Here is a 21494-nt window from a genome sequence, read left to right on the forward strand (position 1 = left end):
AAATCTTGCTTTTATATCCAGTGAAAAAATTTCAGTGAAGTACCTGTTACGGCATCTTTTCATACTGGAACTTGAGATAATTTAGCTAGTGACCACCTTTAGAAAAGACACATTACTTCTATGTAGCCAGGAAATTCACCATGGCAAATTGTTTGCAGAAAAGGATGAAAACAGTAATATATTTAATAAAGGATATTCAGAAGTTATAATAAATTAAATCTCAAGGCAGTCTCTCTTAGGTGAAGTATAACTCTTATAGCTTTCAGAATTTCTATTTAACTATACTTTGTTCAAACAAAATATATCTTGCCCAACCTTCTATAACACATTAACCTTCTGTTTGCTACCATGGGAAAAACCAGTAAAATACAGTTTTATTTAAGTTTGGGGTTTTTTTCCTGACTGTGAAAGTAAGCCTAGGTATCTGCTATTCCTACAAGATATTAAGTCCAGCAGATTTTTCAAATAAAAATGTATGGAGACTAAATATAAAATATTGCTAAATAGCAGCTGTAACCACTGGATCCAGCAAGGAATTATTTTCTCTGTAAAAAGCAGAAGAATAAATTCTATATACTGGGACTGGTAAGTAGTAGACACAGCTAGAAATTCTTGTGATGTTATTTTATAGTTTGTGCTAGTGACATTCCCCAACTCCAAGAATTTCTTTACTTCACAGTAATTTTCACATTTTTCAGAAGCAGACGGTTCTGGTTTTAAACATGGAAAACAGGATACAGATTAAGTGGGCAAGAAGATAACATTTGACAGTCATGTAACATTAGTTAGTTAAAGTAATATGTAGGTATTACCTTTATATCCTAACTGATGTTAGTAAAAACGAACATCAGTTAGTTACAAAGGCAATTTCAAAAGTTGTCTTTTCATAAAGGAAAAATGCTCATATTTCCTTTAAATTGTTTAGAGTTCATTTCACATTACTTAATTCTCAGATAATTTTTACCTAGTCCATAGTTTATAGTTCTGTTTATGCTGTGCAGTTAAGTGGGTAATTTTATTATTTAAATGTATTAAGTTAATCTGTTTTAAACAAATTTTCAAAGGAAAGCTTCAAATTTTCTTATTAAGTTCTATGTGTGTGAATGTTTTAGAGAGCTTGCCAGAGCTCATATTATATGGAGTGAGGATTTCCTAGATAATTAAAAATATTTCAGAGCTCTGAAATTCTCTCCTTTCTTGTTTTGCCTTTGTTCTTCTCTTTCCCCTTTTTCTTTCCTTCCCATCTCTCTGTTTGAAAAGACTTCTTTTGTATCTGACAATTAAGACTGTTTTGCAGGAAATTTCCTGCTTTTTTTGTGAATATGTGATGGAGGAGCTTGAGTGTTATGAACAACCATAGCTACTATTTTGGAGGTTACCTGCCAATCATCTGACTAAATATGTTAAAATTTTTTGTGTCTTGTTTCAAAAACAGATTTTTTTAAGTGTCCACATAGAAACTGTAGTTTCTGCCTCTGTGTTAAACAGTACTCTCAGTGCTAGTGTAAAAATGTTTCAGGTAATTTTGTTGGTCTGGTTGTAGGCTTTTTTAATTAGAGCTGGCTTAGTTGTATCCCTGATATGGAAACAGAGGTGTTTTTAGTGAGTAAGTGTAGGGTTTTTTCTGCCATGCAGAAAGGTTTAGAGTTTGAGTTAATTCTTCTCCAGAGATTTCTTCCTCTGTTAGGAAAATATGGTAATAGCAAAGAAGTCATCTGGCTAGTGAAAAAGAAAAGAATATTAAAACCTTGTGTTGGTTGCTTAGTTCTAGAAGGGAAACATAGTTCTAGAAGGGAAACATAGTTCTAATGGAATGTTTGCCCTCTGCAAAATATGCACTGCTTATCTGAAGAGTCAGTGAAATTTCCTCTTCTGTTTAAAACTTTTCTACAGTTGTACTAAAGGTTGTATATAATACAAAAACAGAGCTCAAGGCATTTCCTTTCTCTTTTTTAGGCACAGAAATCATGGATAGAAAGAGCATTTTACAAGCGAGAATGTGTCCATATCATACCCAGCACCAAAGACCCCCATAGGTAATTGCATGTTACTTGTATGAAAAATGAAAGTTGGTTAAAAAATAAGTGACTCTATATATGTATGCATAGTATGGATACGGATATAAATATTTTGTAAACTTATTCAGAAGGTGTTTGAATTACATCTGCAGTGATGGATTCCTATGGGAACAATTTGTTTACATTTCAAAACTTATTTCATAAGAAAAAAAGATAAATCAAGGGTGGGTCAGCATCTGTGTTTAATTTCCTTATCTTCTTAGCTCAATATTCAGTGCACTGATATTTACCTAAATTGGATACATGACACACAACACTGTCAAAAGCAAATAGATGCATTAAACTAGCAATTTAAAATTTGTGCAAATCCATGCAAAAGCTGATTACTTGTCCTGATGTTACTTGAAGAAAAGAGATGTTCTTTAATTTCATTTTGTACATATTTAGAACAAAGCATGTTTTTTTTAAATACAGGAGAGTCCAAAGTAAACAAGACACAGGGAAAAAAAGGTAATATGTATACTTTGTTGCTTCCATATGTAAAGGCTTCAGGAAAGGGATCAGCAGAGCTGAAAAGGGGTTGGGTTCTTTTTGTAGTTTTTTTCCCTGTCCAGTTTATACACGCACATGACTCGGGTTTTCTGTTTGTTTAATGTCATAGGTGTTGCTGTGGGCGTCTAACAGGCCAACACATTGGACAGCCTCCAAGCGCCTCCGTTACTCAGAATGAGAAAAGTGAAACCAGGCTGGCTCGCAATGACATCCAGTCGGAGAAGTGGTCCATCAGCAAGCACACGCAGCTCAGCCCGACGGACGCCTTTGGAACCATTGAGTTCCAGGGAGGAGGCCACTCCAATAAAGCCATGGTAACCATGTCTTTCTCTTAGATAGATAATGCTGCTAGCTAAAAGTAAGCCTTCACAAAGAATGGACAATGCTCTTTCTTAACTTCATGCTAAAGTGTTATTGCCTGTATGACTGGAATGTATGTTTTTATGTATCACATGTCAAAGAGTGGGTGAACAAAATTAACTGTAAAAGCTGGAGTGCAGTGTAAGAGGAGCTACCTTTATGAAGGCTGAAAGCCTTAATGTGCTGCTGTCTTAATTTTATTCCAATGGCTACTCATCACTCTTTTTCTGAAGAGTTTTAGAATTCATCTATGATTTCCCATTCCTGGCTGTGTCTGTAAAGCTGACAGATTTTGAAAATACCAAATTCCCATTAATTTTCCTCCAGACGTTTATAGGAGATACATGTGTGTAGGAAGTATAGGTTCATATTTCAGTGAAATAAGAGGCTCCAGGAAGTGTCTAATCTAGGAACTACAAAATCTCTTGATCAAGAAGTTACTCCATCCCTGTGGAGCGGTACCAAAGTGCATTGATCTGAAGGCTTTGCTCCGCTAACTTGGAGATACGTTTCCAGCACACACACTAACCCATGAGTGTATTTCTTCTATGTAATATTACATGAAAGGAACAATCTCTCTGACTCTATCTAAACTGCAGAACCTGGATCTTTGGGAATGACAGAGGAGTATGTGCCTAGGACTTCATGGCCAATACACTGCTTTGGCTTTGAGGGCAGAAGCTGAGCTCCTGGGCACTTTGCAGAATAACCTGCCCAGCAATCCACTGTTTTCTGTGCATGAATTCTTCCCAACAGGTTACTCAGATCTGTCATAAAAAACAGAGAGTAGAAACAGTGAAAATCTCAGGTATTATGCTAGCGAGGGCAAAGTATTTTCCTCAGATGTGTACAGAAGTGCTGGAGTTGGAGTGACTTTTCAAGTGGATGGTTCTGTTTGTGCAGATGGATTGCTTATTTGATAGAAGCTAGAAAGCACTCCTGCACCAAGAAACAGAAAATTAGGTAATTTCTCTGAGTATCACAGTCATCATATGTTCAATTTATAACCAATCACCTAAAAATCTGCAAGGCCAGAGGTCCAAAGATACAGTAATGAATGTTATTAACCTTATATCAATTCTTTGCATTGGATCAGTTTTATGAGAAGGGATAAGAGCTCTTTCAGTGATGTCCTTGAAGATTGCTATAAAGTAATAAACAGCCCTGCCCAGACAAAAGCAGTCTTGGAGAGCCAAGAAACATGAAGGTTTTATGGAAGCTGTTGACACCAATTCTTCTAGAGGATTTCTCATATTTGCTGGGATTCTGATGTCCTGTCATAGTGCCAGAAGAGACAGGACACGCTCTAAGTTTCATGCTGTGTGCTCAAAGTACAGTTGAAATGCAACTGAGGAGATAAAACTGGAAGTCAGCAAAAGGGAAAGAAAATCATTGTCACAGAATGCAGTCAGGAGTGAAACCATGAACAATTTAGATAAAAGAAAAAAAGAGAATGGAAAAAGAGACTTAAACTCTCAGAAAACAAAATAACAAGTTAAAACTTAGGGATAAAGACAATGCATTTATTGCTGGAAATTCTCCAGATTTATTGTGTCAGAATAAATTCTCCAGATTTATTTTGCCAGATTAAATAGAATCAAGAAGCTGCACATGCCATCTCTTTGTAATCATTAAACCCCACCTAAAACATGGGAATAAAACACATTCTCCATTCATTAAAAAAATCTTATAAAATCTCCTGAAATTTGATTATTCCACTGGTGGGAAAAGTGCTTCAAATTAAGCAATCCAGTAAATATCTCTCAAATGAGTTTTGTGATTGCTCTCCACCAGTGAGGAAAATGCCTTACATAAGACCAAAACACAAATAAGGAGGCAGCATAACAATTTAAATGGAAATGGATAAAATAATTTTGTTATAATGTGTTTGCCATAGAAGCAGCATGAAGATGTCCTTGTATTCATATTTCCATGCCCAAACATTGTTTTAGGGTAGACTATGGTCAAAAAGTTGCCTAACTACTTTTGCTGTTTTATTAATAGAAAGTTAAACTCTACTTTTGCATTTCCTGGGTACTAGGATTTTCCCATAATAAAATAATAAAATTTAACAAATAAGAAAATTTAACAAATCCAAAGGTTTCTGTGGAAGCCAAGAATTTGCTCAACCAAAGGAACCTACCAGCTTTTTCAGCAGAGGAGGGAAAAAGGAGGTTTATTGATAAAATAAGGCTTGAAAAAAAATGAGCGAGTACATAGTAGCTCCTGGAAGTATTCTTGTTCAGCTGTACATTCTCAAACCCAAATGCAGAGAATCTGATCAGTGTAGATAAAGGAAGAAAGATAAAGGGGAGAAAACTTGATAAATAATTATAAAAATGTTGCTTTATACTATCAAGTATATATATATATATATATATATATATATGGCCATCAAGTAACGCTATAACGTGCAAGCTGGTTTTTGCTGGCAATCATGGTAAGTTTATATTTTACCTATTGGCTAATAAAATAACCTTACAAAGCATCAAGATTTGGCAAGATGACAAAATCAAGGAAATCCTCAAGGGAAAAAATTGGCATTAAATTTTCCATCTATTGCCTATTTTATTTCCTGAAATCGATGCCCCCACATGAAAATCACTAAGCTATGGAAACACCAAACTGAGCAGTATTTTCTTGGTCTGTGCTAACAGCAAAATTGTTAAATTGTTCTGAATTGGACTTCAGAGAATTGGGTGGGGTTTGTTAACAGGAACCATAAACTTAGATTTATAATTTGGAAACCAGGAGTCAATTAATGGAACAGACTAGTTCAGTGTAAAACTAACAGATAATTATTTTCTCAATTTGAAGTAACAGAATTAGATTTTAATACAAAATATATAGTAAGTACTTTCCATGATAAAATATTATATCAGTTGCCACCAGACAACAACAAACAGATCTTTAGCTGTGGAAATTTAATTTACATTGAAATTCTAACAGAATACATGGATTTAGAACAAAACAGCAAAGATATAGGTTTACATATTGTAAATAGAACTGACTGGGCCATTAATTTCATTTCCACAGCCACACAGAACAAAAATTCCCAAACAGGATGACTTTTGATAATGCCATGGAGTTGTTAAAGTATCTTCAGTGTAGCTGCATTATCCTCCTTAAATCAACCATACAAATAGCTTAATAATTTGTGCAGGATATTATATAGAAACACATAGCTGAGTTTAGGTAAAACTGGTAAACAAGATCAGTTACTAAAAAGGCCTTTCCTTCCATTTCATGCAACCACAGATGATCCTGCAACAAGACTGTGGTATTTAGATCTCTGTCAATCTCATATTTTCTTTACAAGTGACTCATCTCATTAATATGCAAGAAATGCAATTAACAATTTTGCTTGTCTGCAATTATTTTAGTTTTATAGCAGATTTTCAAATTGAACAACTGTAAAAAGATGTGAGGGGCATGTGGATGTACATAAATTGTATTAATGGGTTTTGCAAATAAAATTGAGAAAAATACAGGAAAGCTAATAAAATATGATCTGCTTATGCTAGTCAGCTCTTTGCAGCTTTAAGTAACACACTTATCTAACTCTATACTAGCATTTTATTAAATCAGAAAGCAATTATCAAATTCATGTGAGTGATTCCATTCCAATTAAGGGCAATATTCTGAAAAATTTGAAAATGTATTCTGTTCATCAGTGTACCAATTAAAACATTATTGCTGAGATGCATTGTGCACCATGCTTTTGAGCAAACTAAACCTATTTTTTTTAATACACTATCTGCCTGTAGATGCACACACACACACACACACGCACACACACACACACACACACACACACCCTCCCTTAATGTTCTCTTATTAACTGCTGGGCCTAGATTGTCTATAAACTTCTTTAAAGGATTGCTCTTTGCAGAACTAAAATTTCATCATGGTTTTTCAGAGTTAAATGTAAGATGGCTGTTTGAAAAGCCTTTGGTGAGTTAAATAGATTCCTCCTCACTGAATGCATTTCAATTATACATTTCATATGCAGAGTAAAATCCTAAAATAAGTTTGCAGCTGCAAAAGAAAGGAAGTTTACTTCAGTGTTATCTGCTTAACTTCTCTTATGGTGTAAGGAAACATGAAAGAGCATCATTAGGATTCCAATGAACATTAACAGTTACTTAAAAAAAGTTGCTAATATTCAGATCCTTAAAACTTTATTATTTGGAAGTTAGTCACAGAAAAAGGTATTTTTCTTGGTTTAAAATGCATTGAGTTTTATAAAAACTGTATAAATAGGATGCCAAAAGTCATCAGGACTTTTGAGAGGAAAAAAAAGATAATCATATAACTTGCATAAACCATGAAAAGACAGCAAACATTGTTTCTGTTATAGTAAATTACTTCTTAAAAAATATTTACAGAATTTAAAAGATGGTGTTCTACATCATCTTTTAGAAAGAAAAACCTTTATCCAAAGCCCATTTAAATCGATGAAGGTCCTTTCACTGATTGTTTAGTGGAACTAGGATTAGGCCTTAAGGTGTAAGCAGAATTAACTTAATAACTTATACAGAACCAATTTGGTTTCAGTCTAAGTAGCAAGGTTTTTGTTTATTTCAGTGAGAATTACATCTAATTTTTTTTTTTTCTTTGGTGAGGATCACGCTTTTGGGGCAACCGGTGGGCAACCAGTCTTTAATTTGAAGGCATATCTGTAGTGATAGAAACTTAAATAAGTTACCAAAAAGAAACACAGGAGCAATGTTAGAAATCAGATCACAAAATGTTGTCTGAATAGATTTACTTTCAGAAATACAACAAAATTCTGAGTCTCTTTAATTTATTCACAGATGCTCTCATCTGCAATCATTTACCAAGTACTTTAATGAGACAGCTGTGCTTAAGTAACAGAGTAGTAATTCTCTTTCTCAGAAACTTTGACTTTTGCCCTAGAGCACTGGAGTCAAACTTGGAAGTGTCTGGCCATTTGACTGGTGGTGGGCATGGGTTTGTTTTAGAGAACACTTGACAAAAAAAGTGAAACAAATGCACTCTTGCTGACTACCACCGTGCTGGTCTGGGATGAAATGGGCATTGCAGCTCCAGCTTGATGCTTTGTCCTTTCACGTTCTGTGTTGATGCCAGTCAGGCCAGTCTGTAGGTTTTGTGATTCAGAACTTTACTTTTGCTTCCTAACTTGCTCTGATTTGCCAATACATAAAAACTGAATTCTTGCATCCTGTCAATATACTTCTCCCATAAAGAAAGGGCTAAATCATTCCATATTAGAACCGGTAATTTCTACAGCTGACAGATACCCTAGGCATGGAATTTCATAGCACAACAGCATAGTGGTTTGGCTTAGATTCAAATTTTGTATCTTTATATCAAATTGTAACCTCCAGAGGCTATAGCAAGAGAATTCAGAAACAAAAGAAATACTCATTAACATTCTAAACAAAATCTGATAGGGATAAATATTCTATTACAAGATTGGAAGACAAGAATTGTTGTTACAGGCTAAAGTGGCCTAAAGGTGTGATTTATAACTTAATGTAAACTTTTAAAAATAGGACAGAAGAATTCTCTTTTACTTACTAGCTAACATGTTAAGTAATGGCAAAAGAGTAAATTCAAGTATGCCAAAGTAAAAATTCCTTCTCTAAGAGAAGAAAAATTTTTCAAATAGCCATAAAAATTGAATGCTATGCACAAAAGAAAAATCATGTATGGCATCCTTACCAAAAACTTCTAAACCACTAAATCTTATCTTACTTGGTTTAAATTTTAATTTACATGAAAGAACCTTAGATATTTATTTTTCCTTAAATTTCCACTTTGTAAAGTAAAATTATACTAAGTGTAAAGGGGGTTTTCCTTTAGTATAAAAGCATGCAGTTGCTTCTAATACAAATTGTCTACATTTCAGATAAATGCAAGAAAATACTTCTTTCTTAATCACTTTATAGATTTATATTTATTGGAATTCAGAGGTCTTCATGTATAAGAAGAGTAACACATAGACTTAAGAAGGTAGGGACAGTGAAATCACACATTCTGAGGTATTTTTTAAAAAATCTAAAGAATAAAAAAACGAAGTAAAAAGTAGTCACTGTCCAGATTAAATAATACACATCTGATGCCATTTGTGCCTTCATCTTAGCATCATCCCAGATGATGCAATGGCATGTTTTCAACATATTTTCAACATATGGTCATTGCCAGTATGAATTCACCTTAATTATCTTCTGAAGACTTGCAGTCTGTCTTCACCACAAAGCAGATCAAGGTACCAGTGATTCCATACCAGAGGCTCCGTAGTTTGACCAACAGAGTATTCATGTTTGCCCTATGAAGGATGCTGTCTGTGAATGCCTCCAGGTGCCCTTCGCAGCTTCAGATCTCCCTTAAGACATGAAAAGGGGAAAAAGGATCATTCTTCTTATTTCACACTCTCTGGTGTGTTAAAACTTTGACAACCCTCAAATCCCTTTTAATGTCTCAGTCTAGTCAGTGGGATCAGGTGCCATACAAGATTTTATTTCACACTGGAAATTGACCGAGTAGCTACTGAGGAGGCAGTTCATCTATATTAATGAGCTTGACAGACATGAACACTGTGTTTTTATGTGTAGTAGCTGTTGTGAGTTTCCCTGGCTGCTGCAGAGAACTGGTGCACTGGGGTAAATGTGCATTCCCAAGTTCTTAATCAGCTTTCGGTTTGGCTGGGCCCCCCCTCAACTAATTGTGCAAACAGGCTTCTGGTTCCAGAAATGTTACCAGCAGATGTTTACTGTGCAACAACCCATTCTTGCAAAAAATCCTGTTTATTAGCAGTTTCCTCTGGAAAAATGTCAGGTCCTTATTTCTTAATCAACTAGAAAGGAAACCACTTTACTATCATATGTTTTTTATTATTTTTTTTATTTTTATTGCTAAAAGATAATGAACTTTTGGCAAGAAATACTGATTAGACATGTCAAAAAGGGACAAAATTATTACATAATATGTATGGATATTATACTACCTGGCATGTTACAATAAACAAATTAGGACAAGTTATTCTGCAGGCTGAAGGCAAAGGCATGCACCTGATGCCTGTGCTGACAACCCATCAAGGGAAAGACTGCTGAAGCTGCTCTATAGGTATTGATTCAATCAGAAGTTTGACAGACAAATGAGTGCTTTCTGCAACCTATTTTATTTTATTAAGAGGGTCCTTCCAGATCTTAGCATACAGAGAAAGATTTTTTCCTGTTTTTGCTATGTAACTGGAAATCAAAAAAGTTATCACGTGTCCTGTCACGGGTTTAGTGAAACAGCAACAGAAAGAGCAGGAGAAAGGCTTGTAACAGAGAGAGACATGTATTTGTGTGACACAATAGTGCTGTAAGAATTTTGAATGCAGTTGTTATCTTTGAGCACACACAGATAGGTATGATCTCCCCGGGCACAAATTGTTGCATGTGTAGCACAGAACGGCCAGCAACTGGAAAAGCACAAATTTGTTTCACAGCCCTTTTAGGATCTAGAGTTTTCTAAGGCAAGATCATGAAATTGTACATAGTTAGCATTCTTTCATCTGGAAAGTATCAGTTTAGTAGTTTTGCTCAATTTAAACTTATGTGTGCTTGAAGAAATGGGGTTTTATCCATTATTTCTTACCTTTTGAGGGTTTGACTTCAGTAATTTGAAAATGAGGTATAAGTTAATACACAGTTGTGACCCTGACTACCTAGGTCACCTTTGGCAGACCTCTTATATTTTTGGTCCAGTTTTTGCATTTATAAATTATAAACATTAATCTTTCAAACATTGCTAAGGATTTTAAAACAATTAATTTCTTAGTTTCCTAAACAAAGAAAATTGTCCAGCCTGTGAAGTGCAAGTGTTCCATTATTCCTTGTTTCTCAACTAGGAAACTAATCATCAAGGTAGTAAAGAGTTACTGGTTTTGTCATCAAAAAAGTGATCTCTTGGTCACAGATAATACGCATTAGAAACCAGTGGGTACAACCAATCTTCTTTTCTCTACTTTTTACTGTTGCTCTTGTTCCTGCAGTATGTACGTGTGTCTTTTGACACAAAGCCTGACCTTCTTCTGCATCTGATGACCAAAGAGTGGCAACTTGAGCTCCCCAAACTTCTCATCTCTGTGCACGGGGGGCTTCAGAATTTTGAACTTCAGCCAAAACTCAAACAAGTCTTTGGAAAAGGACTTATTAAGGCTGCAATGACAACTGGAGCATGGATATTCACTGGAGGAGTAAACACAGGTAAGAGCAACATTATAAAAAAAGCACAGTGGCATCTAAGAGACTTCATCACAAAAAAAAGGGGGGGAAAGTAGGAATTATGACATTAGACAGCCATTCTATGTTTTATTTTATTAGTCATTTCTGTACTATGTGAAAACAAGAAAATGCAAATTTCATACCAACCAGGCAGCTGGTAGGTATAAAACAGAATAAAAGGTTCACTAAAGTATAAAAAGCACACTTGGGAGCTGAAAATCAAATCTCCTGCAAGGCAATTGTATTTGTATATTACCAAGGAAGACTTTATAAGATCAGCTGTAAGCTGCATGGAAGGACTACTTGTCAAAGTCCAACTCTTATTTACATAAAACCAAAACCACTTTCATCCAGAAAGGACACTTATTTTATTTAGTCAGGTAACCCAAAGTATTAAAGGAAAAAAGTTCTGGGTTTTGGATGCGGTGGGAAACTTCTTCCTTACTTGTAGAGAGTTCAACCTAATTTTTTGCTATTCCATTTTGATCAAGAGCAATATCTACCATTTCTTGTCAAAGAGCATCTGTGATACACCAAACACGTGTCCTAGGGACCCAAAACAGCAGCTGGCCCAGCACTGCTAGCAGACAGCATGTACACTTTGGGAATAAGCTGCAAAACATAGATTCCTAGCCAGAAAATTGTGGCGTTGACATCTCAGTTACCCTCCCTAAAGGAGGCAGAAAGGGGGAGAGATTCAGGGAAAAGTCAAAAAAGTTCTGCTACAGACAATTGCAAAAAGTTTTGAGCTAGGACATGAACTTGCAAATTCTTATGTCATTCTCATTTGCTGCAGTAACAAAGCTATAATTTTTACTTTAGTAAGAGTGTATCTTCTTACTGTGTCTGAAAAACAATGTAATCATTCTATCATTAATTTTAGTGCATGGTGGATCAACTCCTACCTGTTTGAATATAAATGCTTAATAGGAGTCTTGGACTTGGTATTCAGAGCACATCAAATTTAAAGCAGTACTGTTTTATCACAGCAGCACTACAAGTAGCACAGAATCATAGAATATGTTGAGTTGGAAGCAACCCATAAGGACCAAAGAGTCCAGCTCCTGGCCCTGCACAGGACAGCCCCAGGAATCACACCAGTGTCTGTGAATGTTGTCCAAAGAATTTTTGAATTCTGGCAGGCTTGGTGCCTGAAGAAAGCAAAGAGGCATAGATTTTGGAGTGTTAGATGAACAGACACAAATGTAATATGCCCCACATATCTTTAAAATAAAGAATAAAATCAGGTTAATTTTGATCTGTGCAATCTGGTGGTAATTATATTAGTTGTCAGATACTCTTGTCATAATGATGGCAAAGACAGATGTAAGCTTTATGTTAGAATAACATCAGAAGAATGTATGTGTTATACACTTAACGCAGTTGATTAGCAGAGCAAATGTAGAAATCGAAATATAGATTTTTTTTTAAAAAAGGACAGATGACAACACTTGGACTTGGTAAATGCACAACTGCTTCCTACCATTTTTCAAATCCTCATATTTGCAAATGCCAAAACAATCCAAATGAACCAGGAAAGTCATCATAAATGCTGTTGGAAAGAACTGTTTTTCCTAGACAAAACAATGTAGTTCAAGTGTCTCTCTGCTGTTTTAAAAACAAACAATTTAAAAAGAAATTTTTCAATGTCAGTGCTCTCTGATTGTTGTTTTTAATTTCTGGAGGAAAGCTGTTGATTGCTCAATGACTAGGTTTTCAAACTGCATAGCTGAAAATTATTTGTGAAATCATAAAAACTGAGAATTTCTTGGTACAGTATCTTTTGTTGAAGATGAATATTAAAATTGAGTTTCTCTTAATGAAAATTATAACTGAAATGTGCTGAAATACTGCTGTTGGACTGAGAATCAGTGACGTGGGAGAGACAGAGCATACCTGGCTATAAACATGACTGTTCTGAATATTCATGTCATGCTGAAAATTGATTATTCTAAACAAGAGAAATTTTTGCAGTCTGGGCAGATTTTCTGCTTTAAATCCTTTAGGCTGTTGGATAACAGCTTAATTCATAGCTGATGGCAGGTACAGGGTTGGGATTTTTTAACCTTCCACCACAGGAAGAATACTAGACTCAAGGACACAGAGGATGTGTTAGGTTGTGGGGAGTTTTCTTACATTTACAGTCATTTAAAGTTCAGAAAACTAAAACCAAAATCCTAACAATTGTGTGACTGTAATTTCTATCCAGTCATCTTGAAATCGTAAAATTTAAACAACATGGAAACTCAGCAACTGAGAATCAGACAACATCTGCAGAAACCCACAGGTCTGCTTCAGTGCAGCTACATTCTAAAAATAGTTTTTAATAGATAGATTAAATTAATAATTAAAAATATTTAAATTAATAATTTAAAAGATTGTTTAATTTTAAAAAAAGGAGAAATGACACTTGTCCTTTGCACAGAGATACCACTGAAACACTGCCAAAGCTGGTCTGGGGTAAGCAAGAAGCCCTTGGAAGAACACTGGAAAGTAGCCATTCTCTCTGTACTAATTTCTGTTTTTTCACTGATTCCCAGGGCCGGTACTAATACTCTGCTGGAAGCTATCTCAGGTGACTGAGTTTGTTTGGAAAGAGTGGCAAAATAGCTTCATCACAGAGTAGCATAATGATGTTTTCACATTTCCATCCTTGATTGGGAGCCTTTGTGTATGAGCTGCACTTCTGAGGGAGTTGGGGGGTGGGGAGCGGGGAGCACAACTAATTCCTATGCTTCTTTCTGTGCTTGGAAATACACAAATGCTTGCGTGCACATGTAAGCACAAGTGCAGACAAATAAGCAGCAGTGAACAGTCAGCATTTCCATTCTTCTTTCTAAAGCTGTGTATTTTTTCCTATTACTTCATTTAGTAGCTTTTGGATTCAATAAAATGGATTAATGGAAATTAATAAGAAATAGGACTGTGTTCATAGTTTTACTTAATTGTAAGGATAGGCACAGGTATTCCCTAAAATAAACAGGTCTATATAAAATCCATATGGTAATGAATGAAAAATACATAATTATGAATTTCTGTTTTATGCTCCTTCTTTGCCAGGGGTTATTCGGCATGTTGGAGATGCCCTGAAAGATCATGCCTCAAAATCTCGAGGGAAGATCTGCACCATCGGTATAGCTCCTTGGGGAATTGTGGAAAACCAAGAGGATCTGATTGGCAAAGATGTAAGACCTATATAGACATGGATGACCTCCAGTATCTATAAATCCTACAGTTATTTTTCCTGTCCTCTCCATCCCTCACTTAGCAATTTCTCTTAGAAATCTTATCTGCAGCAAAAAGTCAATATATACACAGGTTTTCCATTAGGATTGATGGCAGGTTTTGCCATGGCAGCATTAAAAATTCTGTACTGTATGTTATTTAAAAATAAATTATAAGGGCAATTCATTAAAAGCTATTCTTAAAAATATATCAAAGCTTCATCCTTAGAACTTTATGACCCCGGAAAGGTGCTTAAGAAAATACTGATTGCAAAACTTGAAATCTGGTTTATTTTCAAACAATACTATAATGCCTTGGTTTCATTTCAAATTCAAAAATTCAGGCTATCCTCCTTAGAATATATTCCCTCCATAAATTTTTATTGATGTAATTTTGAAAGGTCTTATTGGGTGTTGTAGATAAGAGCGACACTTCAAATAATTCACCTTCAGCCACTTTCTGAAGGACAGGATGGGTGTTTCTCCTCTTCTTTCACACCATTCTTCTCTTTTAAAATTGTAATACAGTAAGATTAACTCCTCAATTTTAAATATATGAATGGTTCATCTGCACTGGTTATTTGTTATCTGAAACTTTTCTGAATGCATTTTGTTCTTTCTTCTGGTTCATTCCTAAGAAACCTGTCTGAGAACTAGTGACTAACTAGTGAGTGGAAGAGATACAGTTTTAAATCTGCATAAAGAACTTCTTCCTAGTCTTCATTAGCCTAAAACATTCTTCTCTGTATGTTCTGTATCCATGTCCAAGTTGGGAAGGGGAAGAAGATTCTAATATCTTTTAAATCAGGGGAGTTACAATGAAATTATAAAGGAAATTATCCAACTGGAATTTATTGCAACCCACTATGAAAGTACAACTGTTGGGGGGAAGTGTATTAGCATGGAGTTTTGTGCTCTAATACCACCAAAAAAAAAGCATGATCAGACTTTGCCACAGTAATTCTGAGTCACCGATGAACTCTTCTGAGGTGCAGTGCAGAAAGTAATTAGCAGAAAAAGAAAATCACAAGGATGCATTGTATCTTCTTAAAGAAGTGTAATGTACACATTATTTTCAAATACATAGTCTTTAGTGATTAGGCATGGGGTTCTGGAAACATAGCAGGAACAAAGCTAAGAAAACCCTAAAATTAGCCATGAATTTCCAAACATTCCTATTTCTTTATTATTTTTTTCCTCCTGTTGCAAAGTTACCTCAGTTCTGAGGCAGTCACTGCCTGTTTAAGGGGATCTGGAGCCTTCTTTTGCAGAAAAAGCTAAAAAACCCCATGATTTCCCAGATGTTCCAGCCAAGTGGAGCAACTCCCCTGACTTCTGATTTCTTTAAGCAATGCTTTCCTCTAAATATCCTTCCAATTTATCAGGAAACCAAGAAGTTTTATGGTAATTTTATTTTAAAATAAACAACTTTTTTTTTAAAAAAAAAGCCTTTCTGATTAAATCATAAAAGACTTAATACTTACTCTGATCATCAAATACAAAATGAAAAAAGTTCAATATAAAGTTACAACTTATTTGAGTAGGGTCTTCTATTAAGCCAGACACAAGTATGTCAGTAGGGTTACAATTACAGGGTCATCACTAAGACAAAAATATTTCAAACTATACCTCTGATAGACAATAGAAAATTTATTCTCTCAACCTCCTGGCCCCAAATAGTTTTATAAAAATATTGATCAATGGCATGATGTAATGCTGAAGCACTTCTGGTTTTATCCATCTCTGATGCACATGTAATGATACTGCTTTATGCTTACTGATATCAAATTTCATCTTCCATTTAATTACCTCATCAGGCTGTTTTATGAAGACTTTAGTCCAGTGAAATATTTGTAAGCTTTTCACCCTCTAATTAATCACAAATCCCTCACACCTATGTCAAACAGAATATAACACAGCTTGAGGTAGGCCACTTAGGTCACTAAATCTTCTTAGTAAGAGCCTTCACAAAAATTACCTTTTCCTTCTCACTGTTTTCCCACGCTTCCTCCCAGCTTTCCTCAGTTACTTATGCCTCAAAGGACTTTCTCTCTTATTGAATGCATGCAGTTTCTTTAGAAGCATTTGGTGAGGAAGCTGTTTTGGAAGCTTTTTAAAAATCAAAGTGTGCTATATTGACTGCTTCATTAGAGGTGAATGCTGTGAAATGAACCAAGAAGGGGAAATGTAAATAGTACCCTAAGCATGTAAAATGAATCATCATTAAGCAAGAAGCAAAGGCCACAAAGGATTATACAAGGAGGGGACTTGTAGTCCTTTTACTAGTAGTAAAAGACTTGGTGAATTCCAGCATCAATGTGGATTTATGCCTATGTACTATGTCTAGTTAAATTATGATCAGAACTGAAGAGTTATAAAAACACACCCTTCCAGCATCAGATAGAGACAGAAGACTGTTGTAGTCATGGGTTTTGGAGGGACAGGGGGTGCAGAGGGGGAGCTGTGGTCATTGCACATGCCCCAGCACATGTGGCCTCCCTGTCCCTCATGGCAAGGGAGGCATGCTCAGCAGAGGTGTTCCTCTGCTAATACCTCAGCCTTATGGATCCAGAAGCCAGAGCCAAGGGCTTTAATTGTATTTACCAGCCCTTCCAAGTCAGTCAGCCTTTGGGAATCCTGGGGGACTTCCTCAGAGCCATAAATAAAACTGACCAAGTTAAAAGAAATATTATTGCTGTTTGCTATTTGTTATATTGTGATGTTTAAAGATCCCTAAAGACACGTCTTACTCCAGTACTGTAAAAGCAATATATCAGAAAGTAGTGCAATTCTTAACACTCTCAGATTCTTATTTAGAAACAAAGGACACAAGGGAGTTAGTTGCCTTATTTCCCCATATCTTCTGATAGAACTGAGAAAGCAGAGTGGCTTGCTCAGTCTTGGAGAAAACTGTGATTATAAACAAGTTTCTTCCTACACACTGAACCATTCTCCCTTCTAAAAGAGTGCACTTTGTAAGTCATTGTAGTATGCATGTCTCTACTTTCAGGGTCTGTTCAGTCCTCATTTGGGTTTAATTCCAAGTCACCTCAGTAGGAGACCAGAGGCAAAGATACAGCTAGCATATCTGTAGCATATGTGGAGAATTTTTGACCATGAACCAAAAGGTCCAGGAACCTCTGCATTAAATCAGGAACTACTCCGTTCCCTGGTATGCTCCAGAGGAACAAGGCTGCAGAAATGGCTTGATTTGAACAACAGCTGCTACTCCTTGAGAAGCAAGGCATACATCTCGTTTTTCATCACTACTTTGAGCTCACTGTTTGTCACAAACTCTTTGCCTCCACATAGACTGCACAGATTCATGCACTGGTTCACATGGCACTTGCAGGCTCGTTGTCATGGTGAGCTACCCTGAGAGATTTTTCAAATTTCTATGTTGAGTGTCATGTGCCTGCAGGGAATCTAAGAAGAACAATGCTTCTCATTCAAGCTCGCTGCCACCTCAGGGTGCAAAGGCAAGGGCTGGGGTCAGCCCAGCCACTCACCTACTTACAGAATTCCCTCAGCCCATGCAGCATGAATACTGCTTCACGGCATGGCTGATGTCACATTCATTAAACTCTATTTGGAGGGATTGTCTTGAGCACAAACTATTCCTTTCAGCTCTACAGAGGAAGATGTCAAGAGACATTATTCCCTATTCTCCCTATTCTCATTGCTAGGCTGGATGGAACTTCGAGCAGTCTGGTCTAGTGGGAGGTGTCCCTGCCCATGGTGAGCGGTCTTTAAGGTCAACTGAGTCATCTTTAAGGTCACTTCCAGCCCAAACTGTCATGCAATTCTATATCTGTAAAAAGAGGCTGAGAAGACAGCTTAGTTTAGTCATCGTTTTTTCCAACTATTTAAATTGCTTGTAAAATGCAAGGGATTGAAAAAGAAACAGAGGAATGGAAACTGCAAGAGACAGAAATCACAAATCTGCTGAGTGTTGTGGAAGAGCAAGTAACCTCAAGGAAGTGGCCTCAAAGCCTAGTATGTTCTTACTTCCTGAAGACCTTGTCTATCCTTTTCTCAGGAAAAGTCTCACAGCATGGTTTGAGAAAAATTATTGTTAAAAAAAATAATTCAGGTGTTGAATTGTGCATGCTGTGAACAGGTCAATTGAAAATAATTGTAGTCTCATTTTTCACATCCATTAAATTTATTACTTTGTACCTAAGCGCAGAACAAAAGCATAGCTTCCTAATCTGTCCTGTAGCAGCATTACTGAGCCAATATATGAAGGCTTCAGTACTGCAGCTCATTAAAGCTGCAGATCAAGATGTCACAGTTAGAAAGCTTTGAGCTGCGGCTCTCAGGAACAAACCACAAGCTGCCAGTAGAATTTTCTGCACGGTGGCCTGTACTCATACAACTCAAGGGACTCCTCTTCTGTAAGGCCTTGCTGGTGTCCATTTATTGAGAGATGGGGTAGATAACAATTTAGAAAATCTGCACTGTTTTAATTTGATTTTATTTCATTCTTAGGGATGTGAGAAAGAACCTTCCTTCTCTTTCTGACAGTGCCATGTGCTACATGGTTTCTGTATCTGAAGAAGCTAGCTATTAAAGACATTCCAGCAGTGTATTGATATTTGTTGTCATGTGCAGCTGTAGAACAAATTGCTATGAATGAGTTACCCAAAGAAACAGCATAAAAAAATCTGAGCCAGAGCTATCACCTATTCTCACAGAGTGTAGTGCACTCCCTTGCTGTTGGCCAGCTGCCCTCTAGGTCTTCTCAGACCTATTCCCTCCTTTTGCAGGATGAAGAGCTTACAGAGTACCCTTTATATGTTTCTATGACAGTTTATAACAGCAAAAGAAGTTTGTGTATTTCTCCTTGCTGGCTAAGAGTTGATCAAATTTAGACAGACATTTGCAAATGAAAATAATATAGAGAGAGATATCTCTGGCTAAAGAATTGCTAACACATATTATTTTTAAAGAATTGTGTCTGAACTGGAGATGTCTTTAGAATTAAAGAGAGAGAAAAGCTTAGGAATAAATCAAAACCTATTATATTTCTGTCTGCAAGCATCTATGTCAGATTTTGAGTGTACATATTTGTGCATTAAAAACACAAGATCTGAAAACTTAATGATATCAGAACTCTGAAGAAAATTCCTTGCAAATGAAGGATAGCTCAGCTGAGTTTTCTAACAAGTCCTTACATCACTTCTTCATTTTATGGATTTTCTGTTTTGTCTCTCCAAAAGGACAAGACATACTTAAGAAAGGCAAGGAATAGTATTGCTAGAAAACCTTTGAAGTATCAGTCAGAATGCCTTGACACAACACCAATTCTTTTGCTGTGTTAGTACAGTCTTGCTTATGTCAATAGACACCCACCAAAGCAGCTGACAGCCAAATGTGGCTAATGCTAATATTTGGTCTGTCTGGTAGCTATGAGTGGGATAATTCTGTGGCAATTTACTCAGTCTGCTGCACAGTTTCTCCTGATGAAGTCAAATCAAAGGAAGTGAAGCAAGCTCCCATTGAACAGAAAATTTTTAAAGCCATTGTGAACACACACAACTGCCCTTTCTCTGATGCTAGGAGTGGGCCAATAGTTTTTCCAAGAAAATTGAAAATGGGATGTAATAACATGTATGCACACCTCTCCAAGTGTGGAACTCACCTGTATTTGTGTATCTCCTGTGCTGGTGGTTCTGCATGAGCCAGCACTGGAGGCATGATGCTGGATGGGGTCTGTGAAGGACAAATCAAAGAATTTGGTCAGAGCAAGGTGAGATTTTATACCAGCTGTCTAGATAGTCGGCATCAGACAGGGTGTACAGTGTGTGTGTAGGCACCCAGACCTTTGGAGCAGTAGATGGAATTTAAAGGAAGCAATGAGCATTGATATTATTGAAACAGATTTCCATGGAAAACCCTTTAAGCCACGTCTGCATCTGAAAGGGAAGTGTTAAGGTAATTTTCTACTTTACTTTTTTTGTGTGTAAAGTAAAAAATTACTAAGGTAATTTTTTACTTTACACACAAAAGACAGTAGTACTCAAGTGCAGTACTTTAATTTTGATTTTTTTCTTTTGTTTCATCTTGTCAGCTCATATCTTGTAATTGATTTGGTTCAAAGGCTCTTCTGTTAAGTGAACCTTCTTTTTCCTCTGTCTCTAAAATGCAGGTGGTCCGACCATACCAGACGATGTCCAATCCCATGAGCAAGCTGACAGTGCTCAACAGCATGCATTCTCATTTTATTTTGGCTGACAATGGTACTACTGGTAAATATGGAGCAGAGGTAAAGCTTCGCAGACACCTGGAAAAGCACATTTCACTTCAGAAGATAAATACAAGTGAGTAACATGTTGCTTGTATTGCTTTATAAATGCAAAAACCACTCAGTATAAAGAAGCAATAATTCTGCACATTTGGTTCTACTGTCTATGGTGACCATGATCTAAGGAAAGCAAATAATGAACAAAGATAATAAAATTTTATTTTAGAGTGCAATGGGTTTTAGACTGCACAGCAGAAATAGCTGGATTTGTTTCTGCTAAGTTTCAAGCAGTATTTGCTAAGTTTCAGATTCCACTGAGGTCTTTGGTAGCCTCTCTTCCTTAGAACTTTGTACAGTTAGGTTCTCCTTCATTTAGTAAAGAATAAGGTGAAATTAGAACAGTTACAGAAAAGGGTAACAAAATGTAAGGGAGAGTTTTTTATTATAAGTGTTTTGCAGATTGAAGAGACACTGATATTTATTGGCAGTGAGAGTGTTCCATAAAGGTGCTGCTATACCTTTGCACTGTGTTTATTAGTTTCTCCTAGGCAGCTGTCATTAGCCAAAGCCAGACAGCTGAGTTATGAACTTAGGTGTTACTTCCACTTCATCTTTTGCAACTCTGATGATATCACATCATGACCAGACTGCAGCCCCAGTTTTTCTCTCAAAGATATATTTTTTTTCTTTTCATGTACTACTTTCCTACCTAAAAGAAAAAATAATCACCTAAATAAGCATTCTGCATGGATAAAATAAAATATGATATCTCACTACTAACATTATTATTTATGTAGTGTACCCACGCTTGATGCTTGATGTAGTGTACACA

The 21494-nt window shown here is 36.2% G+C and overlaps 1 protein-coding gene across 4 annotated transcripts in view; it reads left to right on the forward strand.

Moving 5' to 3' along the window:
* Positions 1 to 21494, forward strand: part of TRPM3 (transient receptor potential cation channel subfamily M member 3) — a 385746-nt gene that overhangs the window by 247587 nt on the left and 116665 nt on the right. For all 4 annotated transcript variants that reach the window (XM_036402688.2, XM_036402691.2, XM_036402689.2 and 1 more), the window contains exons 2-6: positions 1957 to 2036; positions 2680 to 2884; positions 10960 to 11173; positions 14252 to 14376; positions 20567 to 20738. In XM_036402688.2, coding sequence (XP_036258581.1) covers positions 1957 to 2036; positions 2680 to 2884; positions 10960 to 11173; positions 14252 to 14376; positions 20567 to 20738 — 796 coding nt within the window. The remainder of the gene's footprint in view (positions 1 to 1956; positions 2037 to 2679; positions 2885 to 10959; positions 11174 to 14251; positions 14377 to 20566; positions 20739 to 21494) is intronic.

This window comes from Molothrus ater, chromosome Z (assembly GCF_012460135.2).
Source record: "Molothrus ater isolate BHLD 08-10-18 breed brown headed cowbird chromosome Z, BPBGC_Mater_1.1, whole genome shotgun sequence".
In the NCBI taxonomy this organism is placed as follows: Eukaryota; Metazoa; Chordata; class Aves; order Passeriformes; family Icteridae; genus Molothrus; species Molothrus ater.